The 18,347-nt window shown below is 43.2% G+C and overlaps 1 protein-coding gene across 2 annotated transcripts in view; it reads left to right on the top strand.

Moving 5' to 3' along the window:
* UBLCP1 (ubiquitin like domain containing CTD phosphatase 1) overlaps nt 1-18,347 on the top strand; it is a 162,346-nt gene that overhangs the window by 95,142 nt on the left and 48,857 nt on the right. For both annotated transcript variants that reach the window (XM_053718777.1, XM_053718776.1), the window contains one exon: nt 12,650-12,766. In XM_053718777.1, coding sequence (XP_053574752.1) covers nt 12,650-12,766 — 117 coding nt within the window. The remainder of the gene's footprint in view (nt 1-12,649; nt 12,767-18,347) is intronic.

Raw genomic sequence — 18,347 nt, 5'->3', positions numbered from 1 at the left:
TGTATCCCATATCTGACACTGTTCGGGATTCTTGGCAAACAGTCCCTTAGGTGGAGGGAGCTATATCTACTCTGGCTAAGCGTACAACTATTCCCATTGAGGACAGTTGTGCTTTCAAAGACCCTATGGATAAGAAATTGGAGGGTCTTCTAAAGAAGTTGTTTATTCATCAGGGTTTCCTTTTACAACCGACGGCCTGCATTGTTCCAGTTACCAATGCGGCGGCCTTCTGGTTTGATGCCTTAAAAGAGTCTCTTAAGACTGAGACTCCTTTAGAGGATATTTTGGATAGAATTAAGGCTCTTAAGCTGGCTAATTCTTTTATTACAGATGTCGCCTTTCAGATTGCCAAATTGGCGGCTAAGAATGCAGAATTTGCCATTTTAGCGCGTAGCGCATTATGGTTAAAATCTTGGTCTGCTGATGTGTCATCTAAGTCAAAGCTTTTGGCTATTCCTTTCAAAGGAAAAACTCTATTCGGGCCTGACTTGAAAGAAATAATTTCTGACAGGGAGGTAAGGGTCATCTCCTACCTCAGGATAGAACAGCTAAACTAAGGGGGAAACAAAATAATTTTTGTTCCTTTCGGAACTTCAAAGGAGTCCCCTCTTCTTCTTCTTCAGCTAAGCAGGAAGGGAATTTTGCTTAGGCCAAGTCCGTCTGGAGACCCAACCAAGCTTGGAACAAGGGTAAACAACCCAAGAAGCCCGCTGCTGTTCCCAAGACAGTATGAAGGGGTGGCCCCCGATCCGGGACCGGATCTAGTAGGGGGCAGACTTTCTCTCTTTGCCCAGGCTTGGGTAAGAGATGTTCAGGACCCCTGGACACTGGAAATCGTGTCCCAAGGGCATCAGTTGGAATTCAAAAATTCGCTCCCAAGAGGGAGGTTTCTTCTTTCACGATTGTCTGTAGACCAGATAAAAAGAGAGGCGTTCTTACGTTACGTAAAAGACCTCTCCACTATGGGAGTAATCCGTCCCGTTCCAATACTGGGACAGGGGTTTTACTCAAATCTTTTCGTGGCCCCCAAAAAAGAGGGCACGTTTCAACCTATTTTAGATCTAAAAAGTCTAAACAAGTTTCTCAGAGTCCCATTCTTCAAGATGGAGACTATTCGAAAAATTCTGTCATTGATCCAGGAGGGTCAATATAGGACTACCGTGGACTTGGCCACAGCACCCAGGATCTTCACGAAGGTTCTAGGGTCCCTTCTGACGGTTCTCAGGCCGCGGGGCATTGCAGTGGTGCCTTATCTGGACGATATTCTGATCCAGGCGTCGTCTTACCATCTGACAAAATCTCATACAGACATGGTTCTGAGGACTCACGGGTGGAAGGTGAATATAGAAAAAAGTTCACTAATTCCACAGACAAGGGTTCCCTTCTTTGGAACTCTAATAGATTCTATATCCATGAAAATTTTCCTGACAGAGGTCAGAAAGTCAAAGATTCTGAATACATGCCGTTCCCTTCAGTCCAATCCTCGACCATCATTGGCTCAGTGCATGGAGGTGATTGGATTGATTGTGGCGGCAATGGACATCATTCCGTTTGCTCGATTTCATCTCATACAGCTACAACTGTGCATGCTCGGGCAGTGGAATGGGGATTATGCAAATTTGTCTCCTCAGATAAGTCTGGATCAGGAGAAAAGAGATTCTCTTCTTTGGTGGTTGTTGCCGGATCATCTGTTCCAAGGGACGTGTTTCCGCAGACCCTCTTGGGTGATAGTGACAACGGACGCCAGTCTACTAGGCTGGGGTGCAGTCTGGAATTCCCTGAAGGCTCAGGGGATGTGGACTCGGTCGGAGTCTCTACTTCCAATCAATATTCTGGAATTGAGAGCAATATTCAATGCGCTTCAGGCTTGGCCTCAGTTGGCTTCGGCAAACTTCATCCGTTTTCAGTCGGACAACATCACGACTGTGGCCTACATCAATCATCAGGGAGGAACAAGGAGTTCCTTAGCGATGATAGAAGTATCCAAGATAATTAGATGGGCGGAGGCTCACTCTTGTTATCTGTCATACATCACAGGAGTGGAAAACTGGGAAGCGGACTTTTTAAGCAGACAGACGTTTCATCCAGGGAGTCGGAACTCCACCCGGAGGTCTTTGCCACCCTGATTCTCAGATGGGGCAGACCGGAATTGGATCTGATGGCGTCTCATCAGAATGCCAAGCTCCCAAGATACGGATCCAGGTCAAGGGATCCTCAGGCCGAACTGATAGATGCCTTGGCAGTGCCTTGGTCGTTCAACCTAGCTTATGTGTTTCCACCGTTTGCTCTCCTTCCCCGGGTGATTGCAAGGATCAAACAGGAGAGGGCTTCGGTAATTCTAATCGTGTCTGCGTGGTCTCGCAGGACTTGGTATGCCGATCTAGTGGACATGTCCTCTCTGCCGCCGTGGAAGCTTCCATTGAGGCAGGATCTTCTCATTCAGGGACCCTTCCAACAACCAAATCTAGTTTCTCTGCAACTGACTGCTTGGAGATTGAACACTTGATTTTATCTAAGCGGGGTTCTCTGATTCGGTCTTTGATTCAGGCACATACGCCTGTTACTAGAAAGATCTACCTTAAGATATGGCATAAATATCTTTATTGGTGCGAATCCAAGGGCTACTCATGGAGTAGGGTTAGGGTTCCTAGGATTCTGTCTTTTCTCCAAGAAGGATTGGAGAAAGGGTTATCAGCGAGTTCCTTAAAGGGACAGGTCTCTGCTTTGTCAATTCTGCTACACAAACGTTTGGCAGATGTTCCAGACGTTCAGTCTTTTTGTCAGGCTCTAACCAGAATCAAGCCTGTGTAGAAAAATTGCTCCACCCTGGAGTTTGAATTTAGTTCTTAGTGTTCTTCAAGGGGTTCCGTTTGAACCCATGCATTCCATAGATATTAAGTTGTTATCTTGGAAAGTTTTATTTTTGGTTGCTATTTCTTCTGCTCGTAGAGTTTCTGAGCTTTCAGTGTTATAATGTGACTCGCCTTATCTTATCTTCCATTCTGATAAGGTGGTTTTACGTACCAAACCTGGTTTCCTTCCTAAGGTTGTTTCTAATAAGAATATTAATCAGGAAATTGTTGTTCCTTCATTATGTCCTAACCCTTCTTCTAAGAAGGAGCATCTGTTGCATAACTTGGACTTGGTCCGTGCCCTGAAGTTTTACTTGCAAGCGACTAAGGAATTTCGTCAATCATCTTCCTTATTTGTTGTTTTTTCTGGAAAGCGTAGGGGCCAGAAAGCTACGGCTACCTCTCTTTCTTTTTAACTGAAGAGTATCATCCGTCTGGCATATGAGACTGCTGGACAGCAGCCTCCTGAAAGAATTATGGCTCATTCTACTAGGGCTGTGGCTTCCTCATGGGCATTTAAAAACGATGCTTCTGTTGAACAGATTTGCAAGGCTGCAACTTGGTCGTCTCTTCACACTTTTTCCAAATTTTACAAATTTGATACTTTTGCTTCTTCTGAAGCTGTTTTTTTCTTGTCCCTCCCTTTCATCCGTGTCCTGTAGCTTTGTTATTGTATCCCACAAGTAAGGATAAAATCCGTGGACTCGTCTTATCTTGTAAAAGAAAAGGAAATTTATGCTTACCTGATAAATGTATTTCTTTTACAATATGACGAGTCCACGAACGACCCTGTCATTTCTAAGACAGGTATGTATTTATTTTTATTAAACTTCAGTCACCTCTGCACCTTTGGCTTTTCCTTTCTCTTCCTAACTTCGGTCGAATGACTGGAGTGGGAGGGAAGGGAGGAGCTATATATACAGCTCTGCTGTGGTGCTCTTTGCCACTTCCTGCTAACAGGAGATTTAATCCCACAAGTAAGGATGAAATCCGTGGACTCGTCATATCGTAAAAGAAATAAATTTATCAGGTAAGCATAAATTTCCTTTTCTCTTGTTAAGTGTATCCAGTCCACGGATCATCCATTACTTGTGGGATATTCTCCTTCCCAACAGGAAGTTGCAAGAGGATCACCCACAGCAGAGCTGCTATATAGCTCCTCCCCTCACTGCCATATCCAGTCATTCTCTTGCAACTCTCAACAAAGATGGACGTAGTAAGAGGAGAGTGGTGTTTTATAGTTAGTTTTTTAACTTCAATCAAAAGTTTGTTATTTTTAAATGGTACCGTAGTGTACTGTTTATCTCAGGCAGCATTAGAAGAAGAATCTGCCTGCATTTTCTATGATCTTAGCAGAAGTAACTAAGATCCATGGCTGTTCTCACATATTCTGAGGAGTGAGGTAACTTCAGAGAGGGAATGGTGTGCAGGTTTTCCTGCAATAAGGTATGTGCAGTTAATATATTTCTAGGGATGGAATTTGCTAGAAAAATGTTGCTGATACCGGATTAATGTAAGTTAAGCCTTAAATGCAGTGATAGCGACTGGTATCAGGCTTATTAACAGAGATACATACTCTTATAAAAGTGTAATATAAAACGTTTGCTGGCATGTTTAATCGTTTTTATATATGTTTGGTGACAAAACTTATTGGGGCCTAGTTTTTTTCCACATGGCTGGTTTGATTTTTGCCTAGAAACAGGCTTTCCACTGTTGCAATATGAGTGGGAAGGGCCTATTTTAGTGCTTTTCTGTGCAGCTAAAAATACTGACAGAGACATTCAGCTTCCCTCTGCATGATACAGGACATCTCTGAAGGGCTCAAAAGGCTTCAAAGTCGTGTTTGAGGAGGGTAACAATCACAGTAGACTGTGGCAGTTGTTGTGACTGTGTTTAAAAAACGTTTTTGTCATTTATTATTCTGTTTTTGTTATTAAGGGGTTAATCATCCATTTGCAAGTGGGTGCAATGCTCTGCTGACTTGTTACATACACTGTAAAAGTTTTGTTAGTGTAACTGCCTTTTTTCACTGTTATTTCAAATTTTGTCAAAATTTGTTTCTCTTAAAGGCACAGTAAAGTTTTTTATATTGCTTGTTAACTTGCTTTAAAGTGTTTTCCAAGCTTGCTAGTCTCATTGCTAGTCTGTACAAACATGTCTGAAACAGAGGATACTTGTTCATTATGTTTAAAAGCCATGGTGGAGCCCCATAGGAGAATGTGTACTAAATGTATTGATTTCACCTTAAACAGTAAAGATCAGTCTTTATCTATAATAGAATTGTCACCAGAGGGGTCTGTCGAGGGGGAAGTTATGCCGACTAACTCTCCCCACGTGTCGGACCCTTCGCCTCCCGCTCAAGGGACGCACGCTAATATGGCGCCAAGTACATCAGGGACGCCCATAGCGATTACTTTGCAGGACATGGCTGCAATCATGAATAATACCCTGTCAGAGGTATTATCCAGATTGCCTGAATTGGGAGGCAAGCACGATAGCTCTGGGGTTAGACGAGATACAGAGCCCGTAGATGCTGTAAGAGCCATGTCTGATACTGCGTCACAATATGCAGAACCTGAGGACGGAGAGCTTCAGTCTGTGGGTTACGTCTCTGAATCAGGGAGACCTGATTCAGAGATTTCTAATTTTAAATTAAAGCTTGAGAACCTCCGTGTATTGCTTGGGGAGATATTAGCTGCTTTGAATGACTGTGACACAATTGCAGTGCCAGAGAAATTGTGTAGGCTGGATAAATACTATGCAGTGCCGGTGAGTACTGATGTTTTTCCAATACCTAAAAGGCTTACAGAAATTATTAGTAAGGAGTGGGATAGGCCCGGTGTGCCCTTTTCCCCACCTCCTATATTTAGAAAAATGTTTCCAATAGATGCCACTACACGGGACTTATGGCAGACTGTCCCTAAGGTGGAGGGAGCAGTTTCTACTTTAGCAAAGCGTACCACTATTCCGGTTGAGGAAAGTTGTGCTTTTTCAGATCCAATGGATAAAAAATTAGAGGGTTACCTTAAGAAAATGTTTATTCAACAAGGTTTTATTTTACAGCCCCTTGCATGCATTGCGCCTGTCACTGCTGCGGCGGCGGCATTCTGGTTTGAGGCCCTGGAAGAGGCCATCCATACAGCTCCATTGACTGAAATTGTTGACAAGCTTAGAACTCTTAAGCTAGCTAACTCATTTGTTTCTGATGCCATTATTTGACTAAACTAACGGCTTAGAATTCCGGATTCGCCATCCAGGCGCATAGGGCGCTATGGCTCAAATCCTGGTCAGCTGATGTGACTTCAAAGTCTAAATTACTCAACATTCCTTTCAAGGGGCAGACCTTATTCGGGCCTGGTTTGAAAGAAATTATTGCTGACATTACTGGAGGTAAGGGTCATACCCTTCCTCAGGACAGGGCCAAATCAAAGGCCAAACAGTCTAATTTTCGTGCCTTTCAAAATTCCAGGCAGGTGCAGCATCAACTTCCTCTGCTTCAAAACAAGAGGGAACTTTTGCTCAATCCAAGCAGGCCTGGAAACCTAACCAGTCCTGGAACAAGGGCAAGCAGGCCAGAAAGCCTGCTGCTGCCTCTAAGACAGCATGAAGGAGCGGCCCCTATCCGACAACGGACAACGGATCTAGTAGGGGGCAGACTCTCTCTCTTCGCCCAGGCGTGGGCAAGAGATGTTCAGGATCCCTGGGCGTTGGAGATCATATCTCAGGGATATCTTCTGGACTTCAAAGCTTCTCCTCCACAAGGGAGATTTCACCTTTCAAGATTATCTGCAAACCAGATAAAGAAAGAGGCATTCCTAAGCTGCGTACAAGATCTCCTTGTAATGGTAGTGATCCATCCAGTTCCGCGGACGGAACAAGGACAGGGGTTTTATTCAAATCTGTTTGTGGTTCCCAAAAAAGAGGGAACCTTCAGACCAATTTTGGATTTAAAGATCCTAAACAAATTCCTCAGAGTTCCGTCATTCAAGATGGAAACTATTCGAAACATTTTACCCATGATCCAAGAGGGTCAGTACATGACCACGGTGGACTTAAAGGATGCCTACCTTCACATTCCGATTCACAAGAATCATCATCAGTTCCTGAGGTTTGCCTTTCTAGACAGGCATTACCAATTTGTAGCTCTTCCATTCGGGTTGGCTACAGCCCCAAGAATTTTTACAAAGGTTCTGGGCTCACTTCTGGCGGTCCTAAGACCGCGAGGCATAGCGGTGGCTCCTTACCTGGATGATATCCTGATACAGGCGTCAAGCTTTCAAATTGCCAAATCTCATACAGAGATAGTTCTGGCATTCCTGAGGTCGCATGGGTGGAAAGTGAACGAAGAAAAGCGTTCTCTATCTCCTCTCACGAGGGTTTCCTTCCTAGGGACTCGAATAGATTCTGTAGAAATGAAAATTTACCTGACGGAGTCCAGGTTATCAAAACTTCTAAATGCTTGCCGTGTACTTCACTCCATTCCGCGCCCCACGGTGGCTCAGTGCATGGAAGTAATCGGCTTAATGGTAGCGGCGATGGACATAGTGCCATTCGCATGCCTGCATCTCAGACCGCTGCAATTATGCATGCTCAGTCAGTGGAATGGGGATTACACAGATTTGTCCCCTCTACTAAATCTGGATCAGGAAACCAGAGATTCTCTTCTCTGGTGGTTATCTCGGGCCCATCTGTCCAAGGGTATGACCTTTCGCAGACCAGATTGGACAATTGTAACAACAGATGCCAGCCTTCTAGGTTGGGGTGCAGTCTGGAACTCCCTGAAGGCTCAGGGTTCATGGACTCAGGAGGAGAAACTCCTCCCAATAAATATTCTGGAGTTAAGAGCAATATTCAATGCTCTTCTGGCTTGGCCTCAGCAAGCAACACTGAGGTTCATCAGATTTCAGTCGGACAACATCACGACTGTGGCTTACATCAACCATCAAGGGGCAACCAGGAGTTCCCTAGCGATGTCAGAAGTCTCCAAGATAATTCGCTGGGCAGAGACTCACTCTTGCCACCTGTCAGCGATCCATATCCCAGGTGTAGAGAACTGGGAGGCGGATTTTCTAAGTCGTCAGACTTTTCATCCAGGGGAATGGGAACTCCATCCGGAGGTGTTTGCTCAATTGGTTCTCCGTTGGGGCAAACCAGAATTGGATCTCATGGTGTCTCGCCAGAACGCCAAGCTTCCTTGTTACGGATCCAGGTCCAGGGACCCAGAAGTGGCACTGATAGATGCTCTAGCAGCGCCTTGGTTCTTCAACCTGGCTTATGTGTTTCCACCGTTTCCTCTGCTCCCTCGTCTGATTGCCAAAATCAAACAGGAAAGAGCATCGGTGATATTGATAGCGCCTGCGTGGCCACGCAGGACCTGGTGTGCAGACCTAGTGGACATGTCATCCTTTCCACCATGGACTCTGCCTCTGAGACAAGACCTTCTAATACAAGGTCCTTTCAATCATCCGAATCTACTTTCTATGAGACTGACTGAATACATGGAGTTCCTATCAAAGCGTGGCTATTCCGTGTCAGTAATTGATACCTTAATACAGGCACGAAAGCCTGTCACCAGGAAAATTTACCACAAGATATGGCGTAAATATCTTCATTGGTGTGAATCCAAGAATTACTCATGGAGTAGGGTTAGGATTCCTAGGATATTGTCCTTCCTCCAAGAGGGTTTGGACAAAGGATTATCAGCTAGTTCTTTAAAGGGACAGATTTCTGCTCTGTCTATTCTTTTACACAAGCGTCTGGCAGAAGTTCCAGACGTTCAGGCATTTTGTCAGGCTTTACTTAGAATTAAGCCTGTGTTTAAACCTGTTGCTCCTCCATGGAGCTTAAACTTGGTTCTTAAAGTTCTTCAAGGGGTTCCGTTTGAACCCCTTCATTCTATTGATATCAAACTTCTTTCATGGAAAGTTCTTTTTCTGATGGCTATTTCCTCGGCTCGAAGAGTCTCGGAGTTATCTGCCTTACATTGTGATTCTCCTTATCTGATCTTTCATTCAGATAAAGTTGTTCTGCGTACAAAACCTGGGTTTTTGCCTAAGGTGGTTTCTAACAAGAATATCTATCAAGAGATTGTTGTTCCATCATTATGTCCTAATCCTTCAAAGAAGGAACGTCTTTTGCATAATCTAGACGTAGTCCGTGCCTTGAAGTTTTACTTACAGGCTACTAAAGATTTTCGCCAAACATCTAACCTGTTTGTTGTTTACTCTGGACAGAGGAGAGGTCAGAAGGCCTCGGCAACCTCTCTTTCTTTTTGGCTTCAGAGTATAGCAGCCTCCTGAAAGGATTACACCTCATTCTACTAGAGCTGTGGCTTCCACCTGGGCCTTTAAAAATGAGGCCTCTGTTGAACAGATTTGCAGGGCTGCAACTTGGTCTTCCCTTCATACTTTTTCCAAATTTTTCAAATTTGATACTTTTGCTTCTTCGGAGGCTGTTTTTGGGAGAAAGGTTCTACAGGCAGTGGTTCCTTCCGTTTAAGTTCCTGCCTTGTCCCTCCCATCATCCGTGTACTTTAGCTTTGGTATTGGTATCCCACAAGTAATGGATGATCCGTGGACTGGATACACTTAACAAGAGAAAACATAATTTATGCTTACCTGATAAATTTATTTCTCTTGTAGTGTATCCAGTCCACGGCCCGCCCTGTCCTTTTCAGGCAGGTCTAAATTTTAATTAAACTACAGTCACCACTGCACCCTATGGTTTCTCCTTTCTCGGCTTGTTTCGGTCGAATGACTGGATATGGCAGTGAGGGGAGGAGCTATATAGCAGCTCTGCTGTGGGTGATCCTCTTGCAACTTCCTGTTGGGAAGGAGAATATCCCACAAGTAATGGATGATCAGTGGACTGGATACACTACAAGAGAAATACATTTATCAGGTAAGCATAAATTATGTTTTTTTGTTATGTTATAAACCTCAGGCACCTCTGCACCTTGTTGCTTCCTTTCTCTCCTTTACTTCGGTCGAATGACTGGGCGTTGGATAGAAGGGAGGTGATATTTTTTTTTTATTTTTTTTTTATTTTATTTTTTTATTGAGGTTATAAAGAATAATACAGGACATATTCATCCAGTGACAATGAAAATATAGCAATAAAACATACACTATATACCCAAAAACATAGCAAGGAAATAGAGACAAAATCATTCTGGGCATAAGATTTGAACGTCTCTGGAAGAATATCAGAACCAAAGCTATATAATAAAGAGCAGTGTCAGGTATCCACTTTACACATATTATAAGTAATGAGATTTACAACTAAAAACCAACAAACAAGAGTATAGTTAAGAGATATGTGTAACCTGTGTAGAGATCGATAATGGAACCTCATTTTTATATATAATAAAGCTAGAAATGGTCCCCCAATTGCTGTTCATACAGTTATTTAATCTAAGGAGGAGACAATGTTTAAAGCAATTGGGGGTTAGATCTTGTTTGGCCACTTTTGGACCAAGTTAGCGGTGAGGGGGAAGGGAGTTCAGCGGGCAAGAGCCGCTCGAAGTGGAGTGGGGGGGGGGGGATGAGGGGGTGGAGTCTTATAACGTACTAGACTAGTGAAGCGGGAGAGGTAAGCAAGAGTCATATTCTATAAACAAACAAACAAAGGGGCGGGCTTCAGAGGGACCACCTGTTGTATATACAGTGAATAGGTAGGGACATAGGGCATTCAGGGTACAATGTTGAACAAAATAGAATATATCTATAGCGCATAATATTCCCGTAGAATCCTGTATATATATCTGTGTTTTAGTGTCTAAATAAGCGTTGTGTTTAATGCTCCATGTGAAATATAGCAGCCAAATTATTCCTCTATTACCGCTATTTAGTATATTGCCACATGAATTAAAAGCTTATACTCTAAGGACTCAATCGATGGCCTACTAGCATATCACTACAGAAGACAAGCATATATATTATAGGCGTAAACATGAGTTATGTTTACTATCTATAAGGGAGGTGATATTTAACAGCTTTGCTGTGGTGCTCTTTGCCGCCTCCTGCTGGGAAGGAGTGATATTCCCAATAGTAATTAGATGATCCGTAGACTCATCGTGTGAAGAAAGAAATACATTTGTCAGGTAAGTATACATTTTGTTATTTAGCCAATCACAAGAGACAAATGTGTGCAGGCACCAATTAACAGCAGCTCCCACTAGTGTATGATATGTGCGTATTCATTTTTTAACAAGGGATACTAAGAACAAAGCACATTTGAAAATAGAAGTGAATTTAAAAGTGTCTTAAAATTAGACTTGTGCGCAGCGAAAATATTCGTTTCTGACCGATTTGGATTTTTTTGAATTTCGTATTTGGATTCATTCAAATTAGGATACTATTGAATGCATTAGTTTCGGATTTGAATCAATTCGGATGTATTCGTTTTGGATTTGAATACTATTTTGAATTTTAATGTCACTTTCGAATTCGAATGTCACTTCCGAATTCGAATATTACATTTATAAAACAAAGTATTAGACTAGAAATACTATTTCGAATGTGACATTCGAATTCGAATGTAGCATTTAAATTCGAATATTACATTTATTAAACACAATTGTAGACTAGAAATACTATTTTGAATTTGCATGTGACATTCGAATTTGAATATTACATTTTCGAATGTAACAAATAAATCCAAACTAATTCGGATTTTTTCGGTTCAAATGCATTCGGATTAGTCTAGTTTTGTTGCTACGGTAATTTGGAAATTCGAATAGATCCGAATCTCCGAATTCGGACGAATTTTGATTTGAAACGAAATGCACATCTCTACTTAAAATGATATGCTCTATCTGAATCATGTTTAATTTTGACTTTCCTATCCCTTTAATATGCATTAATGATTTAATGGTTTGTGTTAAAGGGACAGTCAACACAAAAATAGTTATAACATATATCTATAAAGTTGCCCTAGATTGTTTTTTCCAAATATATGCCAGTTTTTAAAGATAATCCGTTTTCAAGTTAAATCACTTACTTTCGCCCTGCTGGCGTTTTAAAATGTCCATGTAGCTCCGCCCCTTTTTTGTCATCTGTGACATTAAAATCCTGTGTTCCTGTAATTGTTCTAAGTTAGTCGTAAGCGTTTTTTGCGCATGCGCAATGCGCCTATTGTACTCTGGGCACTTTTTTACAGGATTGTATGCGCACAGCAGCTGGGGACCAATAAAGTTGTTTTATGAAACATAATAAAACATTTTATATCCACTGGTATCCACTGACCTCTAGGCTACAGCAGCCTACAGAGCAATACCTAAGATATATCTAAGACTGCAACTCCTTCAAACTGAAATGCTGCTACTGTGCACATCTTAAGTCCTTCAGCTTTTTGCTTCTACTGAGCATGATCCAAAATTATTAAAACAAGTGAATTTAACTTTTATATTTCAGCATCCAAAGGCAAATAAAATATTAGTGCCCTACTTCTATCTTCAGCTAATCTTCTTGTTGTTATTTTTTAGAGTTAAGGAAATGTCCCTTTTTTCCCACCAAAAAAAACCTATTCATCCAATTTCTATTTACATCAAATTTTTTTAACATTTTTGCTGGAGTCCCAATAGATGTCCAAAAAGTACACACCTCATATAATAGCAACTCTTTCTTAAAGCTAGTATGTCTTTAGTCCCATAATATTCTAGAGGTTTCAGTCCTCTAATGCAGACCTTCTTACTAGCTGAAACTTCCGACTGTCACTAGTTACAATATTTGTCCACTCATACTCTTGTCTAAGTTCCACATTTTGGTAACATATGTTTTGCTTTTTTTGTCTTTTAGGTAAAACCTCTTGGGGTGATTTGGGGCAAATACTCTGAATTCTACAGTAAAAAAAATACAATTATGTTTGATGATATTGGACGTAATTTCTTAATGAATCCTCAAAATGGATTGAAGGTAAATGATAATTAAACTGTAGTTTGCTGTATTATAAATGCCTTTTTCTTTTTTTTCTTTTTTTCATTTTATTATGGATGCACCGAAATTTGGGCCGAAAAAGGGGGAAACCGGCCGAAAATTCCATGCTCTATGTGAAATTAAATTTACCCCTATGCACCATGAAATCAACCCCTGGCAGCCAGATTGTTATCGCCCAAGTGTCCGCAAAAGTGTCCTTCCCCCGTGTTTCACTGACTGCTATAAGCAGTTACAAGCCGCACCTAAATTTAGCCCTGTGTGGCTGGGTTATTTCCAGGCCATAATCAAGTGAACTACATACCCCAGAATGCCTCGCGGGTAGAGGGGGTGCGGCACTGTGGGATTCTCACTAACTTGAAGCAGAGGGAACTTGCCGTGTCAGGTCACGGTGAATTTTATGACACTTGCTTGTAGAGCCCTATAGTTACTTGTAATGGATCCTCCTGTTAGTGAATGTGTGAAAGGCTTATACATATACACTGTGTGCAGAATTATTAGGCAAATGAGTATTTTGACCACATCATCCTCTTTATGCATGTTGTCTTACTCCAAGCGGTATAGGCTCGAAAGCCTACTACCAATTAAGCATATTAGGTGATGTGCATCTCTGTAATGAGAACGGGTGTGGTCTAATGACATCAACACCCTATATCAGGTGTGCATAATTATTAGGCAACTTCCTTTCCTTTGGCAAAATGGGTCAAAAGAAGGACTTGACAGGCTCAGAAAAGTCAAAAATAGTGAGATATCTTGCAGAGGGATGCAGCACTCTTAAAATTGCAAAGCTTCTGAAGCGTGATCATCGAACAATCAAGCGTTTCATTCAAAATAGTCAACAGGGTCGCAAGAAGCGTGTGGAAAAACCAAGGCGCAAAATAACTGCCCATGAACTGAGAAAAGTCAAGCGTGCAGCTGCCAAGATGCCACTTTTCACCAGTTTGGCCATATTTCAGAGCTGCAACATCACTGGAGTGCCCAAAAGCACAAGGTGTGCAATACTCAGAGACATGGCCAAGGTAAGAAAGGCTGAAAGACGACCACCACTGAACAAGACACACAAGCTGAAACGTCAAGACTGGGCCAAGAAATATCTCAAGACTGATTTTTTTTAAGGTTTTATGGACTGATGAAATGAAAGTGAGTCTTGATGGGCCAGATGGATGGGCCCGTGGCTGGATTGGTAAAGGGCAGAGAGCTCCAGTCCGACTCAGACGCCAGCAAGGTGGAGGTGGAGTACTGGTTTGGGCTGGTATCATCAAAGATGAGCTTGTGGGGCCTTTTCGGGTTGAGGATGGAGTCAAGCTCAACTCCCAGTCCTACTGCCAGTTTCTGGAAGACACCTTCTTCAAGCAGTGGTACAGGAAGAAGTCTGCATCCTTCAAGAAAAACATGATTTTCATGCAGGACAATGCTCCATCACACGCGTCCAAGTACTCCACAGCGTGGCTGGCAAGAAAGGGTATAAAAGAAGAAAATCTAATGACATGGCCTCCTTGTTCACCTGATCTGAACCCCATTGAGAACCTGTGGTCCATCATCAAATGTGAGATTTACAAGGAGGGAAAACAGTACACCTCTCTGAACAGTGTCTGGGAGGCTGTGGTTGCTGCTGCACGCAATGTTGATGGTGAACAGATCAAAACACTGACAGAATCCATGGATGGCAGGCTTTTGAGTGTCTTTGCAAAGAAAGGTGGCTATATTGGTCACTGATTTGTTTTTGTTTTGTTTTTGAATGTCAGAAATGTATATTTGTGAATGTTGAGAGGTTATATTGGTTTCACTGGTAAAATAAATAATTGAAATGGGTATATATTTGTTTTTTGTTAAGTTGCCTAATAATTATGCACAGTAATAGTCACCTGCACACACAGATATCCCCCTAAAATAGCTATAACTAAAAACAAACTAAAAACTACTTCCAAAACTATTCAGCTTTGATATTAATGAGTTTTTTGGGTTCATTGAGAACATGGTTGTTGTTCAATAATAAAATTAATCCTCAAAAATACAACTTGCCTAATAATTCTGCACTCCCTGTATAGCAGCTCTGCTGTGGGTGATCCTCTTGCAACTTCCTGTTGGGAAGGAGAATATCCCACAAGTAATGGATGATCCGTGGACTGGATACACTACAAGAGAAATAAATTTATCAGGTAAGCATAAATTATGTTTCTTCGTCCTGTGAATTGGCCCCATTGATTCAGGTCAGTCATTTATGTTCTTTAGGCCATCCTAGAGCGCCTTGTTCCTCGGGCTTGGGGATTCAAGAGACTGCTGAGCCATCCGCCTCAGGGGGCCCTGTCCTTCGGGAGGCGAGTTCCCTACCGCTCCCTACTGCTACACATGGGGGTAACCCAAGTTATGTTTTTCCCTCCTCGGAGGTTGAATTGTTCCCCCCAGAGGTTATTTCACGTTTTTGCTTTTACATACTTTTGGCGCTTGCGCGTCTGCAAAGTCCAGATGTTTATTTGTGATTGTGTTTGTGCCCGATTTCCCCAGGTCTCTTGGCCTCTGGAGGGCATGTACAGTTCCCTGTGGGTGTAACTGTTCCTGAGTGTTGTGCCTTTCATTACAGACGGGCTCGCCTTAGTGTTTTACTCACACATTTTTGAGCTGCTTGGGAACCCTATCTTTCTTGGGTATGGGACTCATCAGTCTCCTCCTTCGAATGACTCACCTCGTTAGACATGGGGGGATGAAGTAATCTCCTTTAAGTCTTGTTATCGAGATCCTTCCCAGTTTTGTTGAAAGATAAGGGTTTCAGTTAGGCTGGTCCTACGGACCTTCTGTTCTTCTTTGGTGTTAACCTTCGGGTTGCCTGTTATTTTATTTAATCCGGTTAGTATAAATTTTCTTTTCTTTTTCAAACTATGTTTCCTGCGGGAACTTAAAAATATCTGGGATCGATACTCGCTGTTTGCTTCTATGGAAGTTGTTTGTGACACGTTAGTCCCATGTTTGTCTGTTTTCTCCAATCTGAGGATTTAGCCAGGTTGGCAGTTATGACCCTGGTTGCAGGCTGGTCCTGATTGGGTTCAGATCTTCTGTCTCGCGGCTTAGACACGTGGCGCCTATAATGCCTTGTTGGTCAGGCAGGGGTATCGAGTGCTCTTAGCTTTATTTTAGTTTCTTGTTATTTCTTTTACAATTTTCAGCTAAGCATTCTCAAGAGGACTTACGGGTCAGTGCGGCTCTCGGGATTGTTTCAGTCCTAAATAGCCATCTCTCTGGTGACTGGGTCAGTAAATTTTGCTGCGTCACTCTCCATTGCTTCCGATACCCTCGGAACCTAGAGTATACCTTTTCACTTGGTGGAAAGATTAGAGGGTTTAGCACCTCTTTTTTCCGCTGGTCGGGGCATTGTTGCTTTAGAAAATTTGTATTTTTTTGGACTTGTTCCTTTAGTGGTTCTCTTCTTCATTGAGACCTCTTGAATTGTCCATTTCTCCTTGTGGATGGGTCGCCTTCGGGGGACTTGGATTCCCTTCGGGAGTTGGTTGTTCCCTTTTCGAGGACATTAGACAGTGATGTCCCTTCGGAACTCCGGTTAGGGGTCCTTTCCTGGTGTTGGGAATGCTCTGCATCTCTTTCTTGGGACAGAAGGGGTCCTAGTGGTTTTCCACTCTTATGGTTCAGGTTTTGCCATACAGGTGGCACCCAAACCCATGTTTTACTGTCCTCTGACTTTGAATCTGAGATGATGTGGAGGCTTGATGTTGCTCTGTTCAGGTGGCTTGTCCTCATTGTTCCCTTTGTGTCTGGAGCTCGTGGCTAGTTGGACAACTAGCTCAGCATACTAATGCTCTGTGACTACTCTGTACTGTAGCAATCCGAGGGTTCCTAGTTCGATCCCCGGCGAGGTCTCCTCAGCCTTTCTCCTTTCAAGGTTGATAAAATGGGTGGCGCCCTGTATCCCTTAGGGGGATTAGCACCACTTTCAAGCACAGTAATGTTAATGTTGCTTGGACGCCGGTTAGCTCTAGTGTCCTTTTATGGCCTTGGTGGCTCTTTAGAGTGTTGGGCTCCTGCAAGGGGTGGTTTCTTCCCTTGCGGACGGGACTTGCAAGGGCTTCTTGCTCTTGTTATCCGGGTTATTCTGGATTTTTTCCCTGGGAGGTCTGTTTTTTTATATCGGACAAGGGATTTATGTTCCTGGAGCGTTGTTTAATCTTAACATTTGTGGTGCCCGGGCTTCTTGTCCTGATCTTCCGGTGGTCGAGGGTTTTACTCTGCATTTTCTGGCTGTTCTGTTTTACAACTTGGCCAGATTTACAAAGACTGGTCTTGTGCCGGACGATACGGTTCCCTTGGGACAGCCAACTGACGTGACCTGATGGTGGGCTTTCTTTCCTAGCAAACGGAACGTTTGGGGTTGCTCAGCTGTCACTTTTGCGCCTGGTATGTGTGCTAGCACAATGGCGTTTAAGGATTTTTTCCGTGTTCGTCAGTGACGTGGCCTTGTGTCCTCTCAGTTCCTTCTATGACTTCCTGTCTTATGAGCAGGTGTTTATCAACGCTCTCCTCTTCATGGGGCTTGTTGTCCTCCTTACGGAGGAGTGGTTCCCTTTTTAGGGGCCTCTCCTGTGTTCAGGAGGTTAGAACAGATGTTTATCTGGTTCGGGCATTGGTTTTCTCTTTGAGTTGTTCCTGTCTATCTGGGAACTGCTAGTCCCGCGTTGAGACTTAGTTGAGGTGGCCTTGCTAGATCTCCTTAGGTCTAACGCCTGCTCGATTGTCTTTAGGTTGAAGGGGCTGTGTCCATTCTTCTGCCCTTTTGGGGGCCGGTCTTGGGGTTCCTTTCGGTTCCCTTGCTTCAGATCTGCCATTGCTTTGGCTGGTCCGGCTAGGTGTAGGTTCTGAGATCTCTTGTTCATCCTCAGGTCTTGGGGGTGACAGTTGACCTTCTTTTTTTTAGAGGTTCTGTGCCTCCCCTGTTTGAGATCTGTGAGTAGGCTTGGCGGCCTGGAATGCCTGGATAGTGTCCTCTGTCTTGGAGGTTGGACAGTCTGCTACTTTGTGCGGCCGCTTCTTCCTTACGGATAGTGTTTTCTCTGTGTCTTCCTACGGATTGGGAAATTTTTCTTCTCCTTGATGATGCCCGTTGCTCCTTGTGGATTGGGCGTCATCTCCCCTTGTTCTCGGGATTCATTCGGGTCTCTGTAGATTTGACCTTCTTTTGAAGGGGGTTTTTCCTTTGTGGATTTTGCTGTACCTTTTGGGTATCCCTTTGGCTTACCCTTGTTCCCTCTCTTTTGGAGATTTTGGTACTGTAAGGATGTGTGGGGACAGACTGCTGGGTGACGGTTCTTCTGGAGGAGTGTTGGCTTAGTGAGTCTGCTTGCAGTCTCTAGTTAGGCTTTCGGACTATCTGCGGGTCAGTGTCCTTGGGACCTTTTCCTTCTAGTTTTGTTTCCCGGCTCTGACGAAGCGGGGTTTGGTTGGGTTGTGGTTTTTCAGGCCTGGTGCCCTCAGAATGGGCCGCCTATTGTACCCTCCCGTTTTTGCATTCAGTGTCCTCTATAACTTGGTTATTGTTTTCCCAAAAGTAATTAATGCA

This window comes from Bombina bombina, chromosome 6 (assembly GCF_027579735.1).
Source record: "Bombina bombina isolate aBomBom1 chromosome 6, aBomBom1.pri, whole genome shotgun sequence".
In the NCBI taxonomy this organism is placed as follows: Eukaryota; Metazoa; Chordata; class Amphibia; order Anura; family Bombinatoridae; genus Bombina; species Bombina bombina.
Note: the sequence above shows the minus strand (reverse complement) of the source record. Positions and strands in the feature narration are given on the sequence as shown.